Genomic DNA, 23,241 nt, shown 5'->3' with positions numbered 1-23,241 from the left:
TGCTGCAAAACGAGCAGAGCCACAGCTAACTGTGTGGCAGGTTTCAGAGAGTGAGAATACAATGGAGGACTTTACAAAGACCCCCTGTACAACAGGACCCGAGTGCTTCCTGAAAACATCCCGGCTGTGCCCCAATCTGCCAACAATCACAGCTCTCTCCCCAGGCCTCTACCCAGTCCTCTCCCTCAGAGGCAAAGAAGCCTCTCCTTTCTGCTCCCTTTATCCATCTTTGAATCACTTTTATTTATTTATTTTTTTTTGAGACAGAGTCTCACTCTGTCACCCAGGCTGGAATGCAGTGGCATCATCATAGCTCACTGCAACCTCAAACTCCTGGACTCAGGTGATCCTCCTGTCTCAGCCTCCTGAGTAGCTGGGACTACAGGCACACGCCACCATGCCCAGCTAATTTTTTCTATTTTCAGTAGAGACGGGGTCTTGCTCTTGCTTAGGCGGTCTCAAACTCCTGAGCTCAAGCGATCCTCCTACCTCGACCTCCCAGGGTGCTAGGACATTGGGCTAAAAGCCCCACTTACTCTGAAAGGTCTGTTCAACAGACATCCTTAGAGAATTAAGGTAAATTCTGGCCATTTGGGGAAACTGACATGTGCTAAGATGAGAACAACTAAAATGGTGAAAGTTCTTAAAATCAGGCCATGTGAAAACCTGTAACAGACAAGGTTGGGTCTACGTGGAAGCTGTCGGCAGCACTGGTGGGGCTGTCGTGTGGGAGTCGGAGCAGATTTGTTTTATGTGGCCCTGGAGGGCAGAACAGGGATTAAAAGGTGAGAGTGAGAGGCTCTAGCAGAGCCATCCACACTCCAAATAAGGAAGGACGTTACCAGCACTGCCCTACAGTTAGTTGTGAGGAACACAGTGACCTCCAGTGATGGCAGTGAGTGCCTGTTTAAAGGAGTGGAGACAGCAAGCAGAAGAGCCATCTATCTGGAACGGCAGGACGGGGGTTCCAGGGAGGCAGGAGGCTGGGCGGTAGGTACATTGCAAGTTCCCACAAGATTTTACCTCAAAACAGGATATTCACTGCCGACCTGTGTGTACTATCCCTTAGACAGCCAGCTCTTCCCCGGGCAAAAACCTCATTCATCTAACATTTCTACCTCAGAACAACTAAACACAAGACTTAGCACAAAGATTCAGCTCCATGACAAAGAGCTTCCGGACAGCTGAGAAGCCCAGTGACGTCTGTAGATTTGATTCCACAGGGGTGGGCCTGGCTGAGCTCTCCTCAACGTCCTGCTGTCCTTGAGGGTGCTCGCCTCATTCCCACCAGCAGGTCTGAACCAGGAGACAGTGCCCTGAGGAAAAGTGCTCCCCAGCCCACGGCCACCTCTGCACACCGGCCCAGCCGTAATGAGGCAAATGTTCTCGCATCCAGCCCACGGAGTCTCTACATCATCTCCACAGGGTCTTCATGCTCCCGTGAGTCCATTATTAGTTCCTCCCAAAGGAGGATGCCACTTCCCTCCCCGCTGCAGAGGGGAAATTGGAGTCGGAAAGGTCTGGACTGTTTGGCTCCCCACGGCATTCCAGTTTTAAAATTAGTCTTGGAGATGCTAGCCCAGCTCCACACAGTGCTTCCCAAGTCCTCATCAGTCATTCATAAGAACAGCCACTGCCCGCGCCATGCCGCCGCATGCTGCTTCAGAAATGAGCCTGTCTGTTCCAGGATGCTACTCAGAAAACTTACCTGTCGTCATTTGCTCTCTGCAGGGCCCCTCCTCGTAATGAGCATAAACAGCAGTCCTGCCAAGAAGGGAGAGGAAAGAAAGCGGTTACTGCCTAGTCATTAACATCCAATCTGCCCTCCCCGCCACATAAGCAAGCAGCATGACGGCATGTGGGCCTTCACCTACACAGCCCCTGTACCCAGGACTCCCCTGCAGGAAGGAGAGGCCACTCGGGGCTAAAGTGTACCAAGTATTCGCTTGCCTTAACATAATCCTCTCCACTGTTACTGTTAATAACCACTGTTGGCAAAGGCACAGAAGATGCTCTGCTCAAACTGGAGGCACTACAAGGCTCTGACTGCTTCTTATGCGGGGTATTGCCAGGTTCCAAGGGGTACAATGAAGAGAAAGCTGCAAAATGAACTATCTCAGCCCCTTTCTGAGGCTCCACCCCAAAATGGATAAATGCTTATGCTTCCACTACAGAAAGGCCTCTGCCTGGTCTTCACCTATGGAGCAAACATGAGTGAAGCTTCCAGACACCACAAGTGAGCAGCAACCACTCTCACTGTCACAGGATTTATTCTCACGGTACTCTCTGACATAACTGTGCAGCAGGCCCTGTGTGGACTGCTGGGAATACAAAGCCCAGCATGAACAGTCTAGCCCTGAATGTACTCCAAGTCTCCGCAGCGGTGTGGGAGGACTCACCTCCTCCAGGGCATTGGCTGCACACCGAGAACACATCCAGTCTTCAGAAGCCTTTGCAGGGGGGACCCCGTAGCAACCTAACAGGGGCACCAAGATGAGCAAATTAAACCCAGAGGTCAGAGTCAGAAGGTGGATTTACAATTCTTTTCCATAGACCACCCCCAAAGCTACAACCAAACCTTATAGAAACCCCTGAATTCTAGAGTCTGAGTCTCCAGGGCTCAACCATATAGTATGGCCCAAAGTCTCAAAAAGTCAAAACTGTAGATTCACTGGTACAAACACCCAGTGAGTAGCAGGAACTAATCACCTCCATATACCTGCAACCAACAGGACAGCACAGAGATGACTGGTACAAGTACGGACCCCCGGAGACAATGAAAATCAATCAGCAACAAACTCCCCAGAACACAGAAGCAAACTCTGCATAGAGGGACTGGGAGGCCACCGGGTAGCAAGGACTTCCAGGGAGCAGGCCTGTGCTCCTGGGACAGGACACAGAAAGGTGAGGAGCACTCACTAGCATGGACCCGGACACTGCACTTCTTGCAGGACACTAGAATGCTGGTACCGTCTTCCTCGAGGTAAGGGGTAGAAAGATTGATGTCCGTGCTACAGCCAGTTGAGGTGAAGCACATTTCTGGAATCAATGGCTTGGTCCTCTGCTTCTGGGGGGCTAAATCTGGAACGTTTCCACAGTTTTGACTAAGGCCTCCAAACTCAACCTAAGGGGTGAGAACAAGTGCACACCTCAGTGAACACACACCTATGCTCTTAGCTTCCCACCTGCTCCATCAGCAGAAAGCTGGTGCTCTTACTGATATGACTGTGGCTATGGCTCCTGGGTGCACAGCCGTTATCCCAGAGCTGTTAATTGAAGTTACCTCTAATGACTCAAATTCAATTTCTCACAGCAGCATCAAAAAAAGGCCCCTAGGGGACAACTGAGAAAAGGGAGCGAGGTAAGAGGCAACTGGGATTTCAATCTTCCCAAACTAAGAGGTAATAAAATGTACTGAGATGTTGGCAGCTGGGCTGCTACTGTGGGCTCCCCTGTGGGCTACAGTGTATGGTGGCCCCGCCCAGGGAGAGCACCCAGAGCAGGTGCTCCTAATGGGCCAGCACTGATTGCCTCTGGTGGTCTGTGTCAGCAGGTCACCCGAGGTGCGGCGCCCTCACATGGCTAGAGCACCACCTGTGATTCCTGGCTCCGACCCCTCCGGGAGGAACATCATGTCCACATACTTCCCCTGGCAAACTATACTCACTACAAATACCTGCTGGTTCTGCCACTGGATGGCACCCTCACCGCCTCCCTACCCCAAGGACGGGGCCCAGAAACATGTCAACACCCGTGAAACTCTGACCTTCACTGAGTAGATCTGCTGATGGTTAACAACCAGGCTATTCACCTTCCTCACAGGCAACGGCACATACAGTTCTTTGGTTTTGCTTTTTGTCAGTGGAAAGATGTAGTGAGTTACTAATCCAAAGTGTGTTGGTCTGAGATTCCAGTTTTCGGCAAGCATGAACCTGGGGCCCTGCCAGGCTCAGTGGCAGCCATGCCACCTTAACCAGCACAGGGGGACCACTTACCTGCTGGCCACCCTGTGCAGGCCTCAGCTGAGACTGAGCTGGTCCCCTTAGCACCTGCTGCTGTGAGTGCCCTCTTGGCCTCCGAGAGCTGGACCCAAAGAGATCCATGACAGGGAAGCCGTCAGTGCCCCAGCGTGGGAAGCTCACAGCTGAGCTCAGCAACCCTGCTTCCCTGCCCTGCTCTCCCTCAGTTGGGCCCTCTGCTTCTGCCCCTCCCAAGTTCCTTCTGCTACTGGAAACACCCACTGTGCCAATGGGAAAGGAAAGACGACGACAAGATTAGAGGATCTGGCTTTTCATCTCAAGTACAGACTGCAGTAAAGAAATTACAGTCCTCCATTCACTGGCCAGGACTACAACCACCTGGCAGCAATAATCACTGACTAGAATGATGATAAAAAAGCAGACTGCTCTGCAAACACTGAGGTCTGTGATGAGTGCGTGTGCAAGGGGGAGCCTGAGCCATACCCTCAACGCACCTCCAAAGCACTATCCAGTGAAAACCCACATCGCTGGGTTATCTGCCCGGCAGAGCCTGACCAATATACACATGGGGCAGAGAACGCTACGGCAAAGAGCCTTTCCAAGACAAACAGTGACAAGCTATGCACACAGTTCAATCTAGCTTCCCCCAATTGCTGGTCCTGGGTAGATGGAGGGCTGGGGTGGAGCGGGCTTACCTGATGGTAAGTCTGGAAGATCATACAGACAGCGCAGTGAGGGGCTTGCTGGGCCATGCTCTCATTGAATTCCTTTTCAGCCTCAAAGTTTGGGGGTCGGTTCTGCCACAGTTGGCTCAGGGGCTTGGCCCAGGCCTCTGTCTCCTCAGCCTCTTCCTCAGGGGTCAGCTGTTCAGGTGTCTCTAGAAGAGGGAACAGGAACGTGAGTCAGCACCAACCCTGCACATCTGTGGCTCTGCCTGGTGAGCAGATGAGCTCAGCCAGGACTCCTGGTCCTAAGTTTGCACTAAACCCAAGACACCTAAGGGTGATAAAGGCAACAGGCAAATGCGAGTGTCCACAGATTCCTTCAAGGCCTGCATGCTGGTGTGGGGAGCCCTGCCTGACGGTCTCCATCCTTCCTCTTGCCCCAGGAGCTTGGCCTGCCCTGTTCTCCCGTAACAGCCGTCCACTCAACCCCTCTCCCCTAGGGGTTCTTCTCAGAGACCATGTTATCTGCTGCCTCCAAAATGTCGGCACATTAAGCCCTTTCTTTACCTTTTAGAGTTTTCCCTTTAGTTATGCTAAAGGGAAGCAAGGAAGGAAAAGAATAGGGAACTGGGACAAAGCTTAAAAGTTGTTACATTTCTATCACTCTTGAGGCTGAGGTAGGAGAATTGCTTGAGGTCAGAAGTTTGAGACCAGCCTGAGCAAGAGCGAGACCCCGTCTCTACTAAAAATAGAAAAAACTAGCCGGGCATGGTGGTGTGTGTGCCTATAGTCCCACCTACTCAGGAGGCTGAGGCAGGAGGATCGTTTGAGCCTAGGAGTTTGAGATTGCTTTGAGCTATGATGATGCCACTGCACTCTACCCAGGGCGACAGAACTAGACTGTTTCAAAAAAAAAAAAGAAAAAAAAAAAGCTGTTACATCATGGTCCTTGGTCAGGACTCTCTAGCTCCCTCTGGAAAGGTCAGTGGGATACTTGCCTATTTTAAGGGTTCCCTAACCCCTCCTTGCTCTGCCAGAGGAAGGCACGTTCAAGATGAATCCTCTCCGAGTCACAGATGTAATGCCCTGAGTCTAGAGCAAGGCTGGCAAACAGCAGCCTGTGGTCTTAGCCCACTCGGGAAGCTAAGAATTGTTTTTACATTTTTTTTAAGAGACAGGGTCTCCCTATTTTGCCCAGGCTGGAGTGCAGTGGCCATTCAGAGGCATGATCATATACAGTACACTCCAGCCTCTAACTCCTGGGCTCACGCAGGTCCTCCTCTCTCAGCCTCCTGAGTAGCTGGGACTAAAACGGGCACCAACATGCCTCCCTTTGTTTTTACATTTTTAAAGGGTTGGAGATTAAAAAAAAAAAAAAAAAAAAGAGGGCCGGGCGCGGTGGCTCACGCCTGTAATCCTAGCACTCTCGGAGGCCGAGGCGGGTGGATCGCTCGGGGTCAGGAGTTCGAGACCAGCTTGAGCAAGAGCAAGACCCTGTCTCTACTAAAAATAGAAAGAAATTATCTGGCCAACTAAAAAAAATATATATACATATAGAAAAAATTAGCCAGGCATGGGGCACATGCCTGTAGTCCCAGCTACTGGGGAGGCTGAGGCAGTAGGATCACTTAAGCCCAGGAGTTTGAGGTTGCTGTGAGCTAGGCTGATGCCACGGCACTCACTCTAGCCCGGGCAACAGAGTGAGACTCTGTCTCAAAAAAATAAATAAATAAAATAAAAAATAAATTAAAAAAAAAAGACAATAATGATGACCACGGAGACTAATAAGGACTGTAAAGCCTAAAATAATTACTTCCTGGTTCTTCACAGACTCCTGGTCTACATGACAATTTGTGTCTCTTAGGTGCTCTTAGCCAGCAGAGCACACAACTCATCAGGCCTCACTACTGTGTGGGGAAGAAAAATCCCCTCTGGGTGCACCTTCCTAGAAGAAACGGACACACTGCTAAATGGAAAACAAACAAGTTTGGTCACAAAACTCATGTGAGTGATTAAGGTAGTACGCTTCCCAGCTCCCCCTAAATCAGTGAGATAAGGGCACAGCCCACCAGCTCCCGGCAGAAACAAGGAACAGAAACAAGGAAGTAAAGGAAACCCCATCAAAATTCTGAAAGTTATGAGTAAATGAGGGCAATCTGATAGAAGCAGAAGCAAGTATCAAAATAAACTAATGTCTGAAGTGTTCTTCGAGATGCTCCCCCATTTGAGAGGTATGAGAAGCTACCGTTGCTATGCCCTTCTTTGGCAAGTGTGACCAAAGCAAGCCCCAGGTATGCAGCACCTGACAGGAGACTGGCTTTGTGCCAGCCCCACCACATGAGGCCCCCTGAGTAGACCACTGCAGCTAGCTGTGGTGGCGGGGGGAGACAGCAGTCCCCACCTATAGCCCCTCCAAGGAGCTTCTCGCTTCTCCCCAGACAGCAGTGCTTTTGAAGAGGCCCCTGAATCTACGAAAAACAGCCCAAGGGAAGGTCTGGTACACACTTGCATGAGGTGCCCATTTCTTCATTTCTGGCAACACCAGCTCAGTGCAGATAAATAGTTTTCTACTCCACCTTCATAGTCATGTTTAATCTAAAGGATCTGGCAGCTGCCATTGTGTGTGGCCTCAGTGAAGGCTACTGTAGCACAAGGACACCAATGCAGACAACTGAAATCAACCCCTATAAGCCCCGTCCACTCAGGCCCAGTCAGGAGCCATGGCACTCAAAACCCAAGCGCAGATTCTATTCTTTATTCTGGCCAAAACAAGAGTGACCAAGATAGGTTGGAAGAAACAGAAACAGGCTCACACCTACAGTTAAAAAATTAACACACTGACATCTATTCCATTTACAAAGCCAAAAGTGGCCAAAACTCATTCCATTTGTGAATGCTGAATGATGAGGAAAAATGTTCACTCCGTTAAGTGAAAATTGCAGGAATCAAAATTTTACAGTTTACATATATAAAATTTCATTAAGCTGTACAGTTAAGATGTGTGCATTTTCACTCAGTTGTGATGCCTCACTTGAAAATGTTTTCTGAAAAGTCGGGGGAGAAGCGTACTAGACTGAAAGAGTCTAAAGAAACATAACTTTGAATGCCATGTGTGACCTCAGTTTGGCTTGTATCAGCTTAAAGGAAGGAAGCTCTGAAATACATTCTTGGGAAGCAGGGAAAGATGGCTACGGACTAAGACCAGATGATGTTATGGAGCTACTGCTTATTTTCCCAGGAGTGATAACAGCGCAGTGTTTACACAGGAAATAATCCTTCTTAGGAGGTGCCTACTGGTGTACTTGCAGTGAAGTGACTTGGTGACTACAACTTGCTGTCAAGAGATACAGAAAATATGTCATGGATGTCGATAAAGCACATGGAGTGACAAATGCAATTATGGCAAAAAGGCAGCAACTGCTGAATATACATGGAGAACATATAAGGTGTTTATCCTTTCAGCTTATCCACATTTAAAAATTTTTCATCATAAGAAAATGGGAGGAGGTAGTATATTATGATCTCAATTGTTACTTTAAAAAGACATACATGGACATAATTTAATATCTAACTAGAAAAGTCAGGAAGATAATACGTTAAAAGGTTCACAGTGGTCATCTTTGATGGGTAATTTTGTTTTCCTCTTTGACGCAGGGTCTGCCCACACTTCTGACTAGAGGATCTCAGGGATGTTCCCCCAGCTTATCCAGCGGAGGTGGGGCACCGACAGCAGACCAGAAAGGAGAGGACACGGTGGGAAAGGGCAACAAGCACAACCGCCTCTGCTCTCCCTGAGGGTGCTGGGCCCTGTCACTGGCAGAGCGGATGGCAAGGCTCACCAGCAGATCTCACTGGATCTCCGGGCTCCAGGAAACACGGGAGACCACTCTGCGGTCAGTCCCTCCTGGAGATTCAGTGCCACGCTTCCCGGTTCTTACTCGTCTGCCTGCTCCCCACTTCCCTGTCTCCTCTGCAGGCTCCCCTCCTTGCTCTGTCCACGTAGCCCAGCCTCTGCTCCCACCCCTCTGCGACGTCTCCGTGAGTGACCTTGTTTATCCCAATAATGACATCAAATACCATCTCTGTGCCAATCCCCAAGTCTACAACCCCCACAGACCCCGAACTCAGGTTTCCAAAACCCAACCAAAGCTACAAACCAGGGAGGCACTCAACTCATCCTTCTCCCCTACCTCCCACCTCAGCTCCTCAGTCAGTCACCAAATCCAGCTGCCTTTATCTTCCAAAACACCTTCACTCCCATCCCTACCAGGACCATCCTGGTTCAGACCCTCCTGTCTCACAAAGCTCATTACAAAAGCCCATCTGGTCCTCTCAAAGCCACCCTCAAGATGCCATTACTAGGAGCAATCTTTCTGACCCTGTCATTTCTCTGCTTAAACACGTCAATGGCTCCTGAATGCCTGTGAGAAAAGGTCCTCACTCTGGCCTCGAATATAACACTGCCCATGATCCGGCCTCACTCCTCCTACCCCACCTATCCCTCCCTGGCCTTGCCCGTGAACTCCAGCCACACCAAGCTGACTGCAGTTCCTCTTAATATACCCTTTTTGTTTCTGTTCCCCATGGTTACTCATGCTGGATCAACACCTCTTCTTTCTTCAGATCTGCTTAACCTGTCAGCTTGCCCAACCACCCTGTGAGTGTCTTGAGGGCAAGGACCTATCTTAATTATCTTTGTAGCCACACATCCAGCACAGGGCTCAGCATCGACAGAATTTGTTATCCTGAAAAATCAACCTTTTATCTCCCTAGCAGAAGAAAGGAAAAGAACCTGCCTGCAGTTATCCCATATTAAGGTACATTCTAAGATAATCAAACTTATGAGATCTGATTAGTAAATTAGATATAAAAGGATATCCTGTCCTCTTTATGGAGTATCTGGGAGAACAGCTAAGCCACAGGCCCACCCTCATCCCTCTGCCTGGCCTTCTGATGTCCTGTCCAAGCAAGGACTAATGCAGTGAGCTACTTTCCTCTTAGTGAAGAGAGAAGACAACACTCACCATCGTCACTGACACAATCCTGCAGCACAAGTGGGTGATGACGGGGGAGCTTGCTTAAGGGCTGACGGCGACCCTTGGACTTCTTATTCTCCTCCAGGGAAAACACGTATTCATCCGCAACCTGGGCAATCCAGAAGAAATCACATCAGTCTTGCCTCAACTTGAGACACAGCCCAAGTGAGTCGTACAATGAAAACCAAAGTACAGAGAGGCACAGAGAAACACAAAGAAATATAAAATCAAACACAGAAAATACCCGTCTTGGCCGGGCGCGGTGGCTCACGCCTGTAATCCTAGCACTCTGGGAGGCCGAGGCGGGCGGATCGTTTGAGCTCAGGAGTTCGAGACCAGCCTGAGCAAGAGTGAGACCCCATCTCTACTAAAAATAGAAAGAAATTATATGGACAGTTAAAAATATATATAGAAAAAATTAGCCGGGCATGGTGGTGCATGCCTGTAGTCCCAGCTACTCAGGAGGCTGAGACAGGAGGATCGCTTGAGCTCAGGAGTTTGAGGTTGCTGTGAGCTAGGCTGACGCCACGGCACTCACTCTAGCCTGGGCAACAGAGTAAGACTCTGTCTCAAAAAAAAAAAAAAAAGAAAATACCCGTCTCAGAAAAAGCCAAATGAGAGTACAATGTACCAAACTAGTCTAAACCAGGATTATATAAAAATTGTAGGGCAAATTTTTTGCTGAAGTATGGTTCCTGGCCTTCTCCAAAGCAGCCTGAATGAAAGAAATGTACCAAAAATAATCCTGCTCAAGCAATACAGGAGAGCCGTGCCCCTGCAGCTCACTGCCGTGAGACTGCATCCGAGAGCCCCAGAGGGGCCCAGGTGCCCCCTTTCTTGGACCAGAAGGATAGCAGCACCCGTTACAATGTGCCACGCAGCTGGGCCATCTGGCGTATCTAGAGGACATCCAAAGGGCTGAGGAGCAACTGAACCATTAAAAGTAGAGTAGGTCAACTTCTCCTTATACCTTGCCAAGACCTCAGCTCTATCTGACACTGTTAATTCCTCAGTAAGTTTCTTCTCCAGGGGAAAACATCAGCCAGGACACAGAGTGCACCTCAAACTCTGGCCTAGCTGCAAAGGGAAAGGTTGATTCAACACAGCACTTACACAATGTCAACACAAATATAATTAGGTTTAAAACGTACAGGATTGACAATATTACTACATAAGGGTTTCTTTCTATTCAACATATTTAAAACTTGGTTACACTGACATTAGGAGATGCGGGGCTTGCAAAATCCATTAAGCGAGGAAATGAGGCCTGGAAAAAGGCCACTTTGTAACTGTGACAAAAACCAGTGCCTTAGAATGCTGCAGAGAAGTGCCACTTCACAGAAGGCACCCTGGGCCTACAGACTCCACGTGCAACTACACAGAGCCCCAAAACTTAAGGACCACATTTGGAATGCCAAGAAAAAAATTCTGAGCAGGCCACGTCCAGGTAAAAAAGAGCCTGCTCTTCCAAACAGATTTTATCAACAAGTTTCAGTGTGCGTTTGCCCATTCAGCATGTAAAGGCCCACCCAGGAAACGAGGAGGTATGGGGAAATGAATGAACAGAATGTGATCTGTGCTTACACGAGTGAGTGATGCTGATAGCAGTGTGGGGGAATGTGGTGGAGAAGTGAGCATGGTAGGGACCTTTTACTACTGGTGTCTATGAAGACTTACATGATCACAGATTTTTTTTTTTTTTTTTTTTTGAAACAGAGTTTCACTCTGTCACCCAGGTTGGAATGCAGTGGCATCATCATAGCTCACTGCAACCTCAAACTCCTGGACTCAGGTGATCCTCCTGTCTCAGCCTCCTGAGTAGCTAGGACTACAGGCACACACCATGACGCCCAGCTAATTTTCTGTTTTTAGTAGAGATAGGGTCTTGCTCTTGCTCAGGCTGGTCTCCAACTCCTAAGGTCAAGTGATCCTCCTGCCTCAGCCTCCCCGAGTGCTAGGATTACAGCCATGAGCCACTGCACCGTGCCCTCCCCACCCCCGTCTTTGGAGACAGGGTCTCACTCTGTCACCCAGGCTAGAGTGCAGTGGTGTGATCATAGCTGACTGCAACCTCGAACTCCTGGGCTCAAGTGATCTGCCCACCTTTGCCTCCCAAAGTGCTAGGATTAACAGGCAGGAGCCACCAAGCCTGGTGATCAGACTTTTAATCAGACCTGAGCAAGATCAACTGCCTAAACCAGCAGTTTTCAAAATATACATCAAGAAGGCCCTCAGGAGCCTCTTTTAGAGTGAATAAGAAGGGCTCTAGGCCTTACCTCCTTTCTAAGCAGAACAGCTCTGCTTTTGATTTTTTCAAATGAGTAAGATTTCACTTAAAGAAAGTTCTTTGGCTAAAACAAACTGGAAAACCCACACTTGTCAAACTTTTTTAATAGTGTTATCATGCAAACAAAAAATTTAGGGGCATGCACCCCAATATATGTATTACTTATTAATAAATCATATATACTAATGCACTAATGCACTTATGCATATTTTAAAACAAAAAGACCATAAAAGTTTAAGATAAAGATAAAGTTCATTTTATTTTACTCCTGTTCCCCAGTAACTTTGTAGTCCCCACTTTGAAGACACCTAGGTAAGAGGACTAGGCCTGGGATATAGCAGACACTGGGAAGAAAAGGGATGAGAATCAAGAAGCCAGAGGTGGTGGGGATTTCTAGCCTGAGTCACCAAGGTTAGATATTTAAGAGGACTCATGTGCAAGGAGGGGGGGATAATAACAAACCATGTTGAACATGCTGTGTGTAGTACACACATCCTGTATCTATAGGTCCTTACTTTGGAAATACCCAGGAGGGTAATAAGAAATTCAGACTGGGGGGTCAGAAGAGGTCAGAGCAAGAGCTGTAGACTTGGGAGCCCTCAGCACCAGGTTCAGAATTAAAACTGTGGGAGTAAGGCCAAGACAAGAGGATCACTTTGAGACCAGCCTGGGCAACATAGTGAGACCCCATCTCTACAAAAAAATAGTGAAAATTAGCCATGCGTAGTAGCACGTGCCTACAGTGCCAGCTACTTGGGAGGCCAAGGCAGGAAGATCCCTTGAGACCAGGAGTTTGAGGTTGTATTGAACTATGATGATGCCACTGCACTCCAGCCTGGGCAACAGAGCGAGACACTGTCTCAAACAACCAACCTGTGGGAGCAGATAAGATTATCTATCGGCGAAAGACAAGTTGACTGAAGACCAAGCCTTCCAGGTACAGGAGGAAGAAGAGAAGAGAGAAAAGGAGATTCAGAAGCAGACAGGTAAGAGGGATACCAACAAGCCAAGGAGGGGATGGCTCCAAAGGGGGGGAAATCCACAGTGACAAGGAACACAGAAGAGCTGAGCAGGGAAGTGAACAAGGAACTCAGCAATGGGGAGGTGTCAGGACTTTTTTTCAAGGTAAGTTCTAGCAGACAAACATTAACGAACTAATACATTGCAAAGACTATTTTTGAGACGCTCAAGGGAAGAAGTGAGATCATCGTTGAGAAGGAAACTTCCTCCAGAATTTTATTTTAGGCCTGGGGCTATTTGGGTCTGGTGCTATAGGCAAAGGAGAAAAAGCTTGTGAAAGGGAGATATTAGGATAAGTGGTAGACAGAATATGTTCAGATGACAGAGGAGAATTAAGGTTGCTAATCAGATGGCTTTAAAATAGGGAGATTATCCAGGTGGGGCCAGTATAATCCCAGTGGGGTGTAAGAACGGAAGAGTTAAGCAGAAGAGTCTGTCACAGTGACATGACCGGAGAAAAACGTGGCTGACTATTGCTGCTTTTGGAGATGGAGGATGAGGGCCACGAGCCAAGGAACGTGGGTGGCCCAGGGAGGCTGGAGACGGCAAGGAAACGGATTCTCCCGAGCACCTCCAGGAAGGTGCACAGCCCTCTTGACACCTTAATTTTAGCCCAGGGAGACCCACTTTTGACTGCTGAACCAAAGAACTGTAAGAGAATAAATGTGTGTTCTTTAAAGCCTCTATGTCTGCAGTAACTTGTTATAGCAGCAATAGAAAACTAATACAGGGTAGGAGGTAGAGACAGATCGTTTATAGATCCAAGTTCAGGAGGAGGCAGAAGGGGTCACGACCAGGAACACCAGAATGCAGCTTTGGGAAAGGAAGAGGGCATCTTTTCCATTATCTGTATGTTCAGAGCGCCTCCTGGGTACCCGGTAAACACACCCCCATCTGTGCCGGGTGCCCTGGCAGTGCAAGGATGAACGAGACATGATCTTTAGTCTCAAGGGGCTCATAACCAAGCCAGAGGGAGACCTGGTGTCCAAGTCCATCCCTTTCCACTGCCATCACGATGCCTCTGACCAAGGCAGTCAGGCCCTTTCAGATATCGGAATATCTTTTCAGATTTTCTCCCCTCCTAGCTAAATACTCTTCCCACTTCATGGCATCCACGCCCTTCTCACGGTGCTGCCTTTCCCTGAGATCTGCTCCAACTTCTAAATTCCCTCAGTATGTAACAGAAAGGGCTGAGTTCAAATCCCAGTTCAACCAACTAGACGTGTTAGCCTGGGCAAGTAGCAACCTAACTAGTAAAATGGGGGTAATAAACCCTTTCCCAAAAGGAGGTGTGAGGACTAGATGGGGTAGCTGAATCTCCCAGGCCCTACCTGCAGTAGAGCTGGAGCTCAAGGCTCCCAAGTTCTCTGTTCCCCTTCTAACATCTGGCACCCAGGGTCAAGGTCAGTGTTCCTGATAGGGCTTGTTCTGCAGCGAGGAGAACCAATTGTTCTCTCACCTTGTTTGGGGAACTCACTTCTTTAAAGCAGCTCGAACTTACAAGGACTTCTACAGCAGACACGTCACTGTGCCTCAGTCTACAGTTAAATGAAAACTTTACAGCTTGGATGCTTCCGCAGTCAACCAGGGCACTTTTAGCAAAAATGGATTACCAGACTGCCCTGTTAAAACAGGACCTTGACATAGATGGTGGCATATAAACTGAACAGCAAGACGCCCAAATTACAGCTTAGGGATGCTTAGAATGGGGGTGGGGAACAAAGGGTCCTCTCCAGAACCAGCTGTCTCCGAATATGCTACAATGCTATTAGACCTCTCCAGGGAAAGGTTCAGCTTCTGCCCCTAAACCTTGACTATCAGTTCTCGATCTCCCCCAATTAATCCTGATGGCGTCTTTTTACTAAAGTAAACCTGACCTTCCATTCACTCATTACACCTTTACAGAGAATTCATGGCCAAGCCCTGGGGACCATATTGGTGCCTCAAGAAGGATGACTGTGGCACAGAGATTGACTTCTAGAAAGTTATCTTCTCCACCAGCCTATGACAACTGCACTGAAAAGCAAAGCACCGTAGGGTTTCAAAGAAGAAAGGGAATTAGATGGGAAACAATGAAGTTTCTAAGAATAGTGGCTTTTGAAAAGGGAGGGTTACTCTAAGCACAGGTAGGCATCTGACTGTTCTAGGAGACCATGGGAGACAACTGCCTGTCTCATCCTGCCTCGAAACCATCTGCATTCTGGTGACGGTGGCACAACAATGTGATGTACTTATTCCAGTGAACTGTACAATAAACCCATGGGCAGCCATCCCCTCCCACATCCTTAGATCCCCAGAATCCAATCACTCCACTCTCCCTTGTTATCTTCAACTTCTACTCAGTGTGACTCTGCCCTTTAACACAGGGCACGCTTGGCCGTCTCCCATTGTCTTAAATTTTTCTCCTGCCCTGACTCTGGACACACTATTCTCTCCTAGTTCCCCCCAATCTCCAGCTGCTCCCTCTCAGTCTACACATAGACTTGCAAAACTATAGATACCCCCCCACCGCTGCATTAAATCTGTGTATATACATCTTCACAGCCTACCTCACAAGCAGGTCACACCCCACATGCCCCAAACTGAACTCACTTCCCGACCAGCACTAAAAACCCCTTGATTTTTCTTGTAACCTCTACTCTACAAGGATGAAACCATCATCCATCCGGCTAGTAACTCTAGCCGGACACCTGAGTCAACCCCTACACTCCTACACTGCCCTGACTAACCCCCAACCCAGGCACCTAATCCTACACCCCTACATTCTAAGTAGCACTCAAGTCCATTTTCTGTTCCCATCCCTATCACCACCGCCCACAGGCCCACAGGTCCCCACTACCTCTCTCTCAGACTAAAGGAACAGGTTTCTAACTCATTTCCCTGTTCCAAATCTTTTTCCTCCTTTCCTAAAGTAGCAGTATTTAGTTATAAAAATAACATGTTAATCATAAAAAATATTCCAATGATGTATAAATGTAGGAAGTGAAATCATCCATAATTCCACCTTTAAGAGAACCTCTGTTAACCATTTCTAATTTTGCCTTCTTCCCCAACCCCCAAATCTTTGTACTGCTTCCAGAATGATTTCTCAGTGCAGTGCTTAAAAAATCCTTCACTGGACAATTGAAGGACAGCTGACAGGTTGTTGAGTAAGTCAGTGGGACGGGGAATACGAGTGGGCACTGGCCTTGACTTAATCCTAATTCAGACAAACCAACTGTAAAATAGATTTTGTTTGGGCAACTAGGGAAATTTGGTTATGGACTAAATATTAGATGATGCCAAAGGATTTTTGTAAATTTTTAGGTATAATAATGGCATAGTGATTATCTAAGAAAATGGCCTGCTTTTTTAGAGATACAAACTGAAGCAGGGAAGAAATGACATGATACCTGAGATTTGCTTTAAAATATTTCAGCAAATTAAAAACAGGAAAGGTGAAGCAAATGTGGCAAAATCCTGACAACCGTTAGATCTAAGGAATGAGTATTTGTGGGATCATTGTATTATCTGCTCTGCACCTTTGTGTGTGCATTTAAAAAAATGTATTATAAGGGCTGGGCACAGTTGCTTGTGCCTGTAATCCTAGCACTCTGGGAGGCCGCGGTGGGAGGAATGCTTGAGGTCAGGAGTTCGAGACCAGCCTGAGCAAGAGCGAAACCCCGTCTCTACCGAAAACAGAAAAAAATAGCTGGGCATCATGGCACACACCTGTAGTTCCAGCTACTTGGGAGGCTGAGGTTGCAGTGAGCTACAATGACACCACTGCACTCTACCCAGGGTGACAGAGTAAGATTCTGTCTCAAAAAAAAAAAACGTGTTATGGAAGTTTTCAATCTCTAAGCATATGGTAGGGAACCTTCCACTGCTCCCCAAACCACAACTGTGAAGTCAAATTGCTTCACAGAGCAACAACGCAGACCCTCCAGGTTCTGGCTCCCAACACCCTCCAACACCACCTCCTGAGGCCCTTTCTAGTCCTCTGTGCCTGAGACAAACTAAACCACTGCAGATCCCCAAGTGCTTTGACCTTGGCATGAGCTATCATCACCATTTAGAACACCCTCCCCTCCCAGATTCTCTCCAATTTCATTCCATCCATGTGGCACCCTCTCTCTAACCTTAGACCTAGCTACAATGCTTCCTTCTCTCTAGACATCCTGAACTCTGCACTCCAACCCCAAGTTGAGCTGCTAACTCTTCCGCTTGTGCCACAACACTTACTACTAAGTACCGGAATTATCTGCTCCTATCCGTTTACTATTCTAGACTGCGAGTTCCTTGCAGGCCAGCCTGGCCCAGAGCAGGCATGCCATAAATGATTACAAAGTAGAGTGAAGAGGCAGAGCAGCCAAGACGTTTTCAGAGATTTTTCAGTAGTTCAAACAAGCCAGCACATGTCGGGGGTGGAGGGATGGCTGGTGACAGAGTGGACAGGGCTATTACCATCAGGCTACAGCTGCAAAGTCCATACAGAAATAAAATGAACCATAAGGGCACTCAATGGTTTTTGAGCAGGGCACTGAATGAGAGACATGTTAGAGAAAAGCCTCCTTCCCCAGTGGACGGATCCCTGGCTCTTCTTCCTGCCCCTTGGAAGTGAGCGTGCTTCACTTAGCTAGGATCTGCCTTTCGCAGAAGAGCTGCATTCTGGTCTGCATCCGCACCACATGGAAGCTGAGAGGGGAAATGCTCTACCGCCATGAGGGGCCTGCGGACAACTAGGGCTGCCTGTGACCTGGTAGGTGATCCCAGTAAGATTAAATGAGCGCCAGGGCCATTTGGTCAGATTAAAAGCTACTTTCTTTGATCGTTTTGACTTATAATAAAGAGACATTCTAAGCTCTATACGCCTGATTCTTGTATCCATTATTTAAACTGGTTCCAAATTTGGGACAAAAAAAGGTGAGTGTTATTTTTTTGGTCTCCTGCACCCCCCCCACCAAAAAAAAAAAAAACCTGCAAATAAACTTGACTCTGTAATAAGAGTAATTTATCAATAATACACAGACTGCACAATGCATGTATTTAGTATATAGTGAGTCCTTGCTACTTCTTAGTTGCTTGTGATTGCAACCGGAGACAAGAAAGGCAGCTACTGTAAGAGGACAGTATGAACTATAGAGCAACAGCAGGATGAAGATGGCTAAAGGGCCTCTGTGAAGAATGGCCAGGTAGCACCTGGAAGCATAAGGGAGTCTGGTTTCCAAGCTGAAAACCCCTCTTGCACAACCTGCCGTAAGTGGGCACACAGAGCAGTAATCAGGGCCATGAGAAGGAAACACTGTGGTTATCCACTCATTAGCCTACAACCACCAAGATGAAAAGAGGAACATTTCCATGGTCAAAGTTAAGTCTACAAAAGCAGAACCCTGAGATGCAGAGAAGGCAGAGAGAAAAAGTACATGAGTACTAAAGACAAGAGGACAAACCAACCATAAAAAGGGGGCTACTGGCAAGACTAGGGAAATCTGAATATGGACGAGTATCAAAGAAAATGGAAAGCAACTCTGCCAAACATTAACAATCATATATATGATGAGCATACGTGGGGGATCCTTGATGGTATTCTATTTGTACATACTTTAGAAATTTTCCATAACGAAAACTTTCAAGAAATACATTTTTTAAAAACTAAAGGGGAGAGAGAACAGGAGGGGGATGAAGGATCAAAAATTACCTGTCAGGTACAATGTACACTCTTTGGGTGATGGGTACATGAAAACATCTGACTTCACTACTATTAGGTTGGTGCAAAAGTAATTGCAGTTTCAGACCGGGAATTTTAAATCATTATAATTAGGCTCAAACACATCTTTATTAATCAAAATAAGAACGATTACAATCAACATATTTTTGCCAATGAGAAAAAAGTTTGCTTATCCCTATAGTGTAAAAATCCAGACTTCAGGATTTCACAAACTCTTGGAAAGCATTTTCTGCATCCTGCTGGTTGTGGAAGTGTTTTCCCTACAAAAAGTTGTCGAGATGCTTGAAGAAGTGGTAGTTGGTTGGCGAGAGGTCAAGTGAATATGGTGGATGAGGCAAAACTTCATACCCCAATTCGTTTAACCTTTGAAGCCTTGGTTGTGCGCCATGTGGTCGGGTGTTGTCACGAAGAATTGGGCCTTTTCTGTTGACCAATGCCAGCCGAAGGTGTTGTAGTTTTTGATGCATCTCATTGATTTGCTGAGCAGACTTCTCAGATGTAATGGTTTTGTGGGAATTCAGAAAGCTGTAGTGGATCAGACTGGCAGCAGACCACTGAACAGTGACCATGACCTTTTTATGGTGCAAATCTGGCTTTGGAAAGTGCTTTGGAGCTTCTTCTCAGTCCAGCCACTGAGCTAGTCATCGTGGGTTGTCATATAAAATGCACTTTTCATAGTACGTCACAATCCAACTGAGAAATGGTTCCCTGTTGTTGCATACAAGAATAGATGACACTTCAAAATGACAATTTTTTTTATTATCAGTCAGCTCATGAGGCACCCACTTATCAAACTTTTTCACCTTTCCAATTTGATTCAAATGCAGAACCACATGGTTGATGTTGAGTTCCTCGGCAACTTCTCGTGAAGTTGTAAGAAGATCAGCTTTGATGATTGCTTTCAACTGGTCATTGTCAACTTCTGATGGCCGGCCACCGGACTCCTCATCTTCAAGGTTCTCGTCTCCTTTGCAAAACCTCTTGAAGCACCACTGCACCGTACATTCCTGAGCAGTTCCTGGACCAAATGCCGTTGTTATTTTGTGCTGTCTCTGCTGCTTTATGACCCATTTTGAACTTGAATAAGAAAACTGCTTGAATTTGCTTTTTGTCTAACATTTCCATAGTCTAAAATAAATATAAACAGCAAGTAATAAGTCATTAGCAAAAAAACAGAAAGCGAGAAACGCGCATTAAAATGATGTGTAACATAACCACGTTTATTTAAGAAGGTATTCCAATATCAAACGGCAAATTTCAGCAACGCTAAAAACTGCAATTACTTTTGCACCAACCTAATAGATAATTCATCCACCAAAAAACATTTGTACCCCCTAAATCAGGGGTGGGGAACCTGCAGCTTTCTGATTTTAAGATTGTTCTTTTTTAAGCACCAAAGAACGGAAGAAAAGCTGCATCTTTCTCTTTCTCTGCTGCACCCTTTTTAATAAAAAGATTTATTCTGTAAAATTTGAATTCAGTCAAAAGGCCACAGTCAAGGATCCATGAGGCCCCAAGTGGCCCCAAGGCCAATCTATCTAAATTAAAAAAAAAAAAAAAAAGTAAAAAAAGCCTACTAAAGGTAAGGGAATGGGGAAGAGGACCTTCTGCACTGGCTCCTACTGTCTGTCACCCCTTGACCCACAAAAGCTGTAAGCCTGGGGAACAAGAGCAGCTCCCTTGGGTAGCATGAGTCCAGTCGCACCCAACATGGCTCTATGTACCCCACTCAGAGTGGCAGGCCCACCAAGAGCCACTTTGCACAATACAAAGAGGGAACAGTCTTTGGTGACAATGTGAGTTTTAGAAAGCCTGAACAGACATGTTCGTATGTACTGCTTTGGGAATTCTTCTTGGTCTCCAAAAGGACGCTCTATCAACGATATCCTGGGAGTCTACAGGTCAGTTGAGACTTGTAAGAAAAAACCTTGAATTTTAGGGTAAGAAAGCTCATCTCATCTCAAACCCCCAAACATCTGGGCTGCAACTGCTGCCATTCTAACCCTCGTGCTGCTAAGGCATGGTGGGTCACAGGGCTCCTGCCTACCCCGCTTGAAAAGGCAGTGCACATCCAGCTGGGCTGAGGACCTGCTCTGCCACTGAGGCTGCTGTAATGCATTTATCAGATCAACAGTCAACAGGGATGAGAGAAAAGGAATTCCCATGAAAGAACAAGCTGGGAGAGAGTGAATGCCACCCGGCTTTCTGTTTGACACAACCACTGCAGGCTGGAGGCACCTGCAGCACTTCTGCCCCACTAATCCACTTCCCCTCCGCAGGATGCCTTCCAGAGCGGCTCCCTTTCTGACACCACTGCCCGGAGCCATACCTCTGCCAGCTCCCGCTCGCTGATACTTCTGGCAGTGCTTCCTTTCTTCCTCATGCACAGCTCTCCCACGGTGACCCTGCCATCCCCTTTGGCATAGCTGTGCACAGTGAGAACTCCCGTTTGCCCCTGGGCTCGGCAGGAGAGAGGCTCACTGGTTTCTGAATCAGAAGAGATTGAATCCCGCGAAGAACTGGAACCCAGGCTAGAAGATGGCTTCTTTTTGGAACCTGAGAAGACAAGGCGTCCCCCTAAAGAAGGAGGATTCACAGAAAGATCCAAGGCGGCTGCTGCTTCTTCTTCTTCCTCATCCTCCTCTTCTAGTTTGACGTTTTTGAGTTCTTCAAATTTGACATCAGTGGAGTCAGAATAATCTGAAATACACAAACACGTTAGACAAAGTCAAGCTCCTCTTGCACAAGTGAACTTGATGAAAGGCAGAGTGGCAAAGCACAGGGAACGCGAGCTGGGCGAGTGAGAGCTGGCTTCAACTCCTGGCTCTGTCACTGACAGGCTTATTGTATGACCCAGGGCCAATTGCCCAGCCTCTCTGGGCCTTGGGCTTCCTCCTCTGTAATGTAAGGATGCTACCACTTATCTCCAGGGCTCCTAAATATCACTCCTGTGTCCACGGTGGGAGCACAGCCTGGCACACAGCAGACACCCAGTAACTCAGGAAGGGGCAGCTGCCATTTCCACAGAAGTCTCCGGCAGGAAATGAAGGCCTGAGTTCAGCAGAGACCTGGCTACCCCAAGCTAGCAAATCTGCTAAAGATCTTAAAAAATGCTAAGAGAGTGGATGTTAAATGATCTCACCACAAAAATAACCATGTAAAGTAATGCATATTTTAGCTAGATTTAACCATTCCACAACATATATAAACTTCAAAACATTATGCACGACAAATACATACATTTTTATCATTCAACTTAAAATAAATAAATAAATAAATAAATTTGGAGAGGAGAAAAAAAGCAAATCCACTGAAGAGAAGCCAGCCCAGCCTCAGGGTCCAAGTCCACGGTGCTATCTGGCTGTCAGCAGACACACCAAGTCTTCGTGTCACACCTGACCGACACTGATACAAGCCTCTCCCTAACAAATCTAGCCTCAGTGACCTTCTGAGTGACTGCTCTAAAATACTATTGACCACACTATTCCTCCCTTAAAATACAAACGGCTCCTTAAGTCTCCAGTGAGCAAACTCTAAAATGGCAGGCAGCGCTTCATCGTCTCCCGATTTCTCCAGCCTCCCCCACTCCCCCCGCCATCCCACCCCCACACTCAAATGAGAGGAAGTCACCACCAGGACCCACCTCTCCATGCCCATGCAGGCTGCTCCTCTCTGGGATGCCCTTTCTACACCCTGCACCCTCTGTCTGCCTGGACAGTTCCCAGGTACTTGTCTTATAAGAGTCACTCACCTTCACCAAAACCTTCAGTGTTTCCCTGACCCCGCCACCAGGCAGAGGGAGGAGGCTTTCCCTGCGTGACTGCCTGTCTGCCCTGTATATCCCTAACCAAAGCCCTTCCCACTGCAATGTCCTCAATTACGCTGTCTGCTCACAGACCTGTCTCTCCCCCTTTTTATTTCTGACTCTGCACTCAATATGGAGTCTAACACAGAACAGACAGATACCAGTTAGAGCTATGGAAAAAACACCACCGTCAACTAACCTGGGAAGGTAAGGCCATCCTCGACTTGCCGCACAGAGCTATGGGTGGGCCTCATGGGAGCGAGGGCGGCCTGGCACTCCGTCATCTCATACTGCTCGGAACTCAGCTCCTCCTTGGGGAAGAGCTCACTCTGACTCACCTCCTGAGGTATTTCAAGACAAACGCGGTGCCTCTTTGTCCCTATTCGGTGCTTGGCCAGGCTACAAGGGAAAGGGCAGACTTTTTAAGGGCCCACATATCTAACTATTCACACAAACACATTCACACACATCTACACAACCAAAAACATTGGCCAGAGCCTGTTAGGCCTGGTTCAAAACTCAGGGCCGCCTCTTACATGTGTGACTTGAACCAAAGGACTTCACTTCTCTGAGCTTGTTCCATAATCTGTAAAATATAGATATCACCACCCACCTCGTGGACTTGTTGTGAGGATTAAGAAAAGGTATGCGGAGCGCCTGGCACAGTGCCTGGCATGTAGTAGGTACCAGATAAACGTTCCTTCTTTTTTTCCCATATGGCCCAGGATAATAAACTCT

The 23,241-nt window shown here is 47.4% G+C and overlaps 1 protein-coding gene across 1 annotated transcript in view; it reads right to left on the bottom strand.

The window, feature by feature from the left end:
* The window catches only part of KDM4A (lysine demethylase 4A), a 44,721-nt gene that overhangs the window by 7,997 nt on the left and 13,483 nt on the right, over nucleotides 1–23,241 (bottom strand). Inside the window, exons 10-16 of the mRNA XM_069479815.1 lie at nucleotides 22,703–22,902; nucleotides 21,028–21,398; nucleotides 9,670–9,790; nucleotides 4,676–4,857; nucleotides 2,920–3,124; nucleotides 2,400–2,476; nucleotides 1,709–1,764 (exon numbers count right to left, since the gene is read on the bottom strand). Coding sequence (XP_069335916.1) covers nucleotides 1,709–1,764; nucleotides 2,400–2,476; nucleotides 2,920–3,124; nucleotides 4,676–4,857; nucleotides 9,670–9,790; nucleotides 21,028–21,398; nucleotides 22,703–22,902 — 1,212 coding nt within the window. The remainder of the gene's footprint in view (nucleotides 1–1,708; nucleotides 1,765–2,399; nucleotides 2,477–2,919; nucleotides 3,125–4,675; nucleotides 4,858–9,669; nucleotides 9,791–21,027; nucleotides 21,399–22,702; nucleotides 22,903–23,241) is intronic.

Source organism: Eulemur rufifrons, chromosome 8 (assembly GCF_041146395.1).
Source record: "Eulemur rufifrons isolate Redbay chromosome 8, OSU_ERuf_1, whole genome shotgun sequence".
Lineage (NCBI taxonomy): Eukaryota > Metazoa > Chordata > Mammalia > Primates > Lemuridae > Eulemur > Eulemur rufifrons.
Note: the sequence above shows the minus strand (reverse complement) of the source record. Positions and strands in the feature narration are given on the sequence as shown.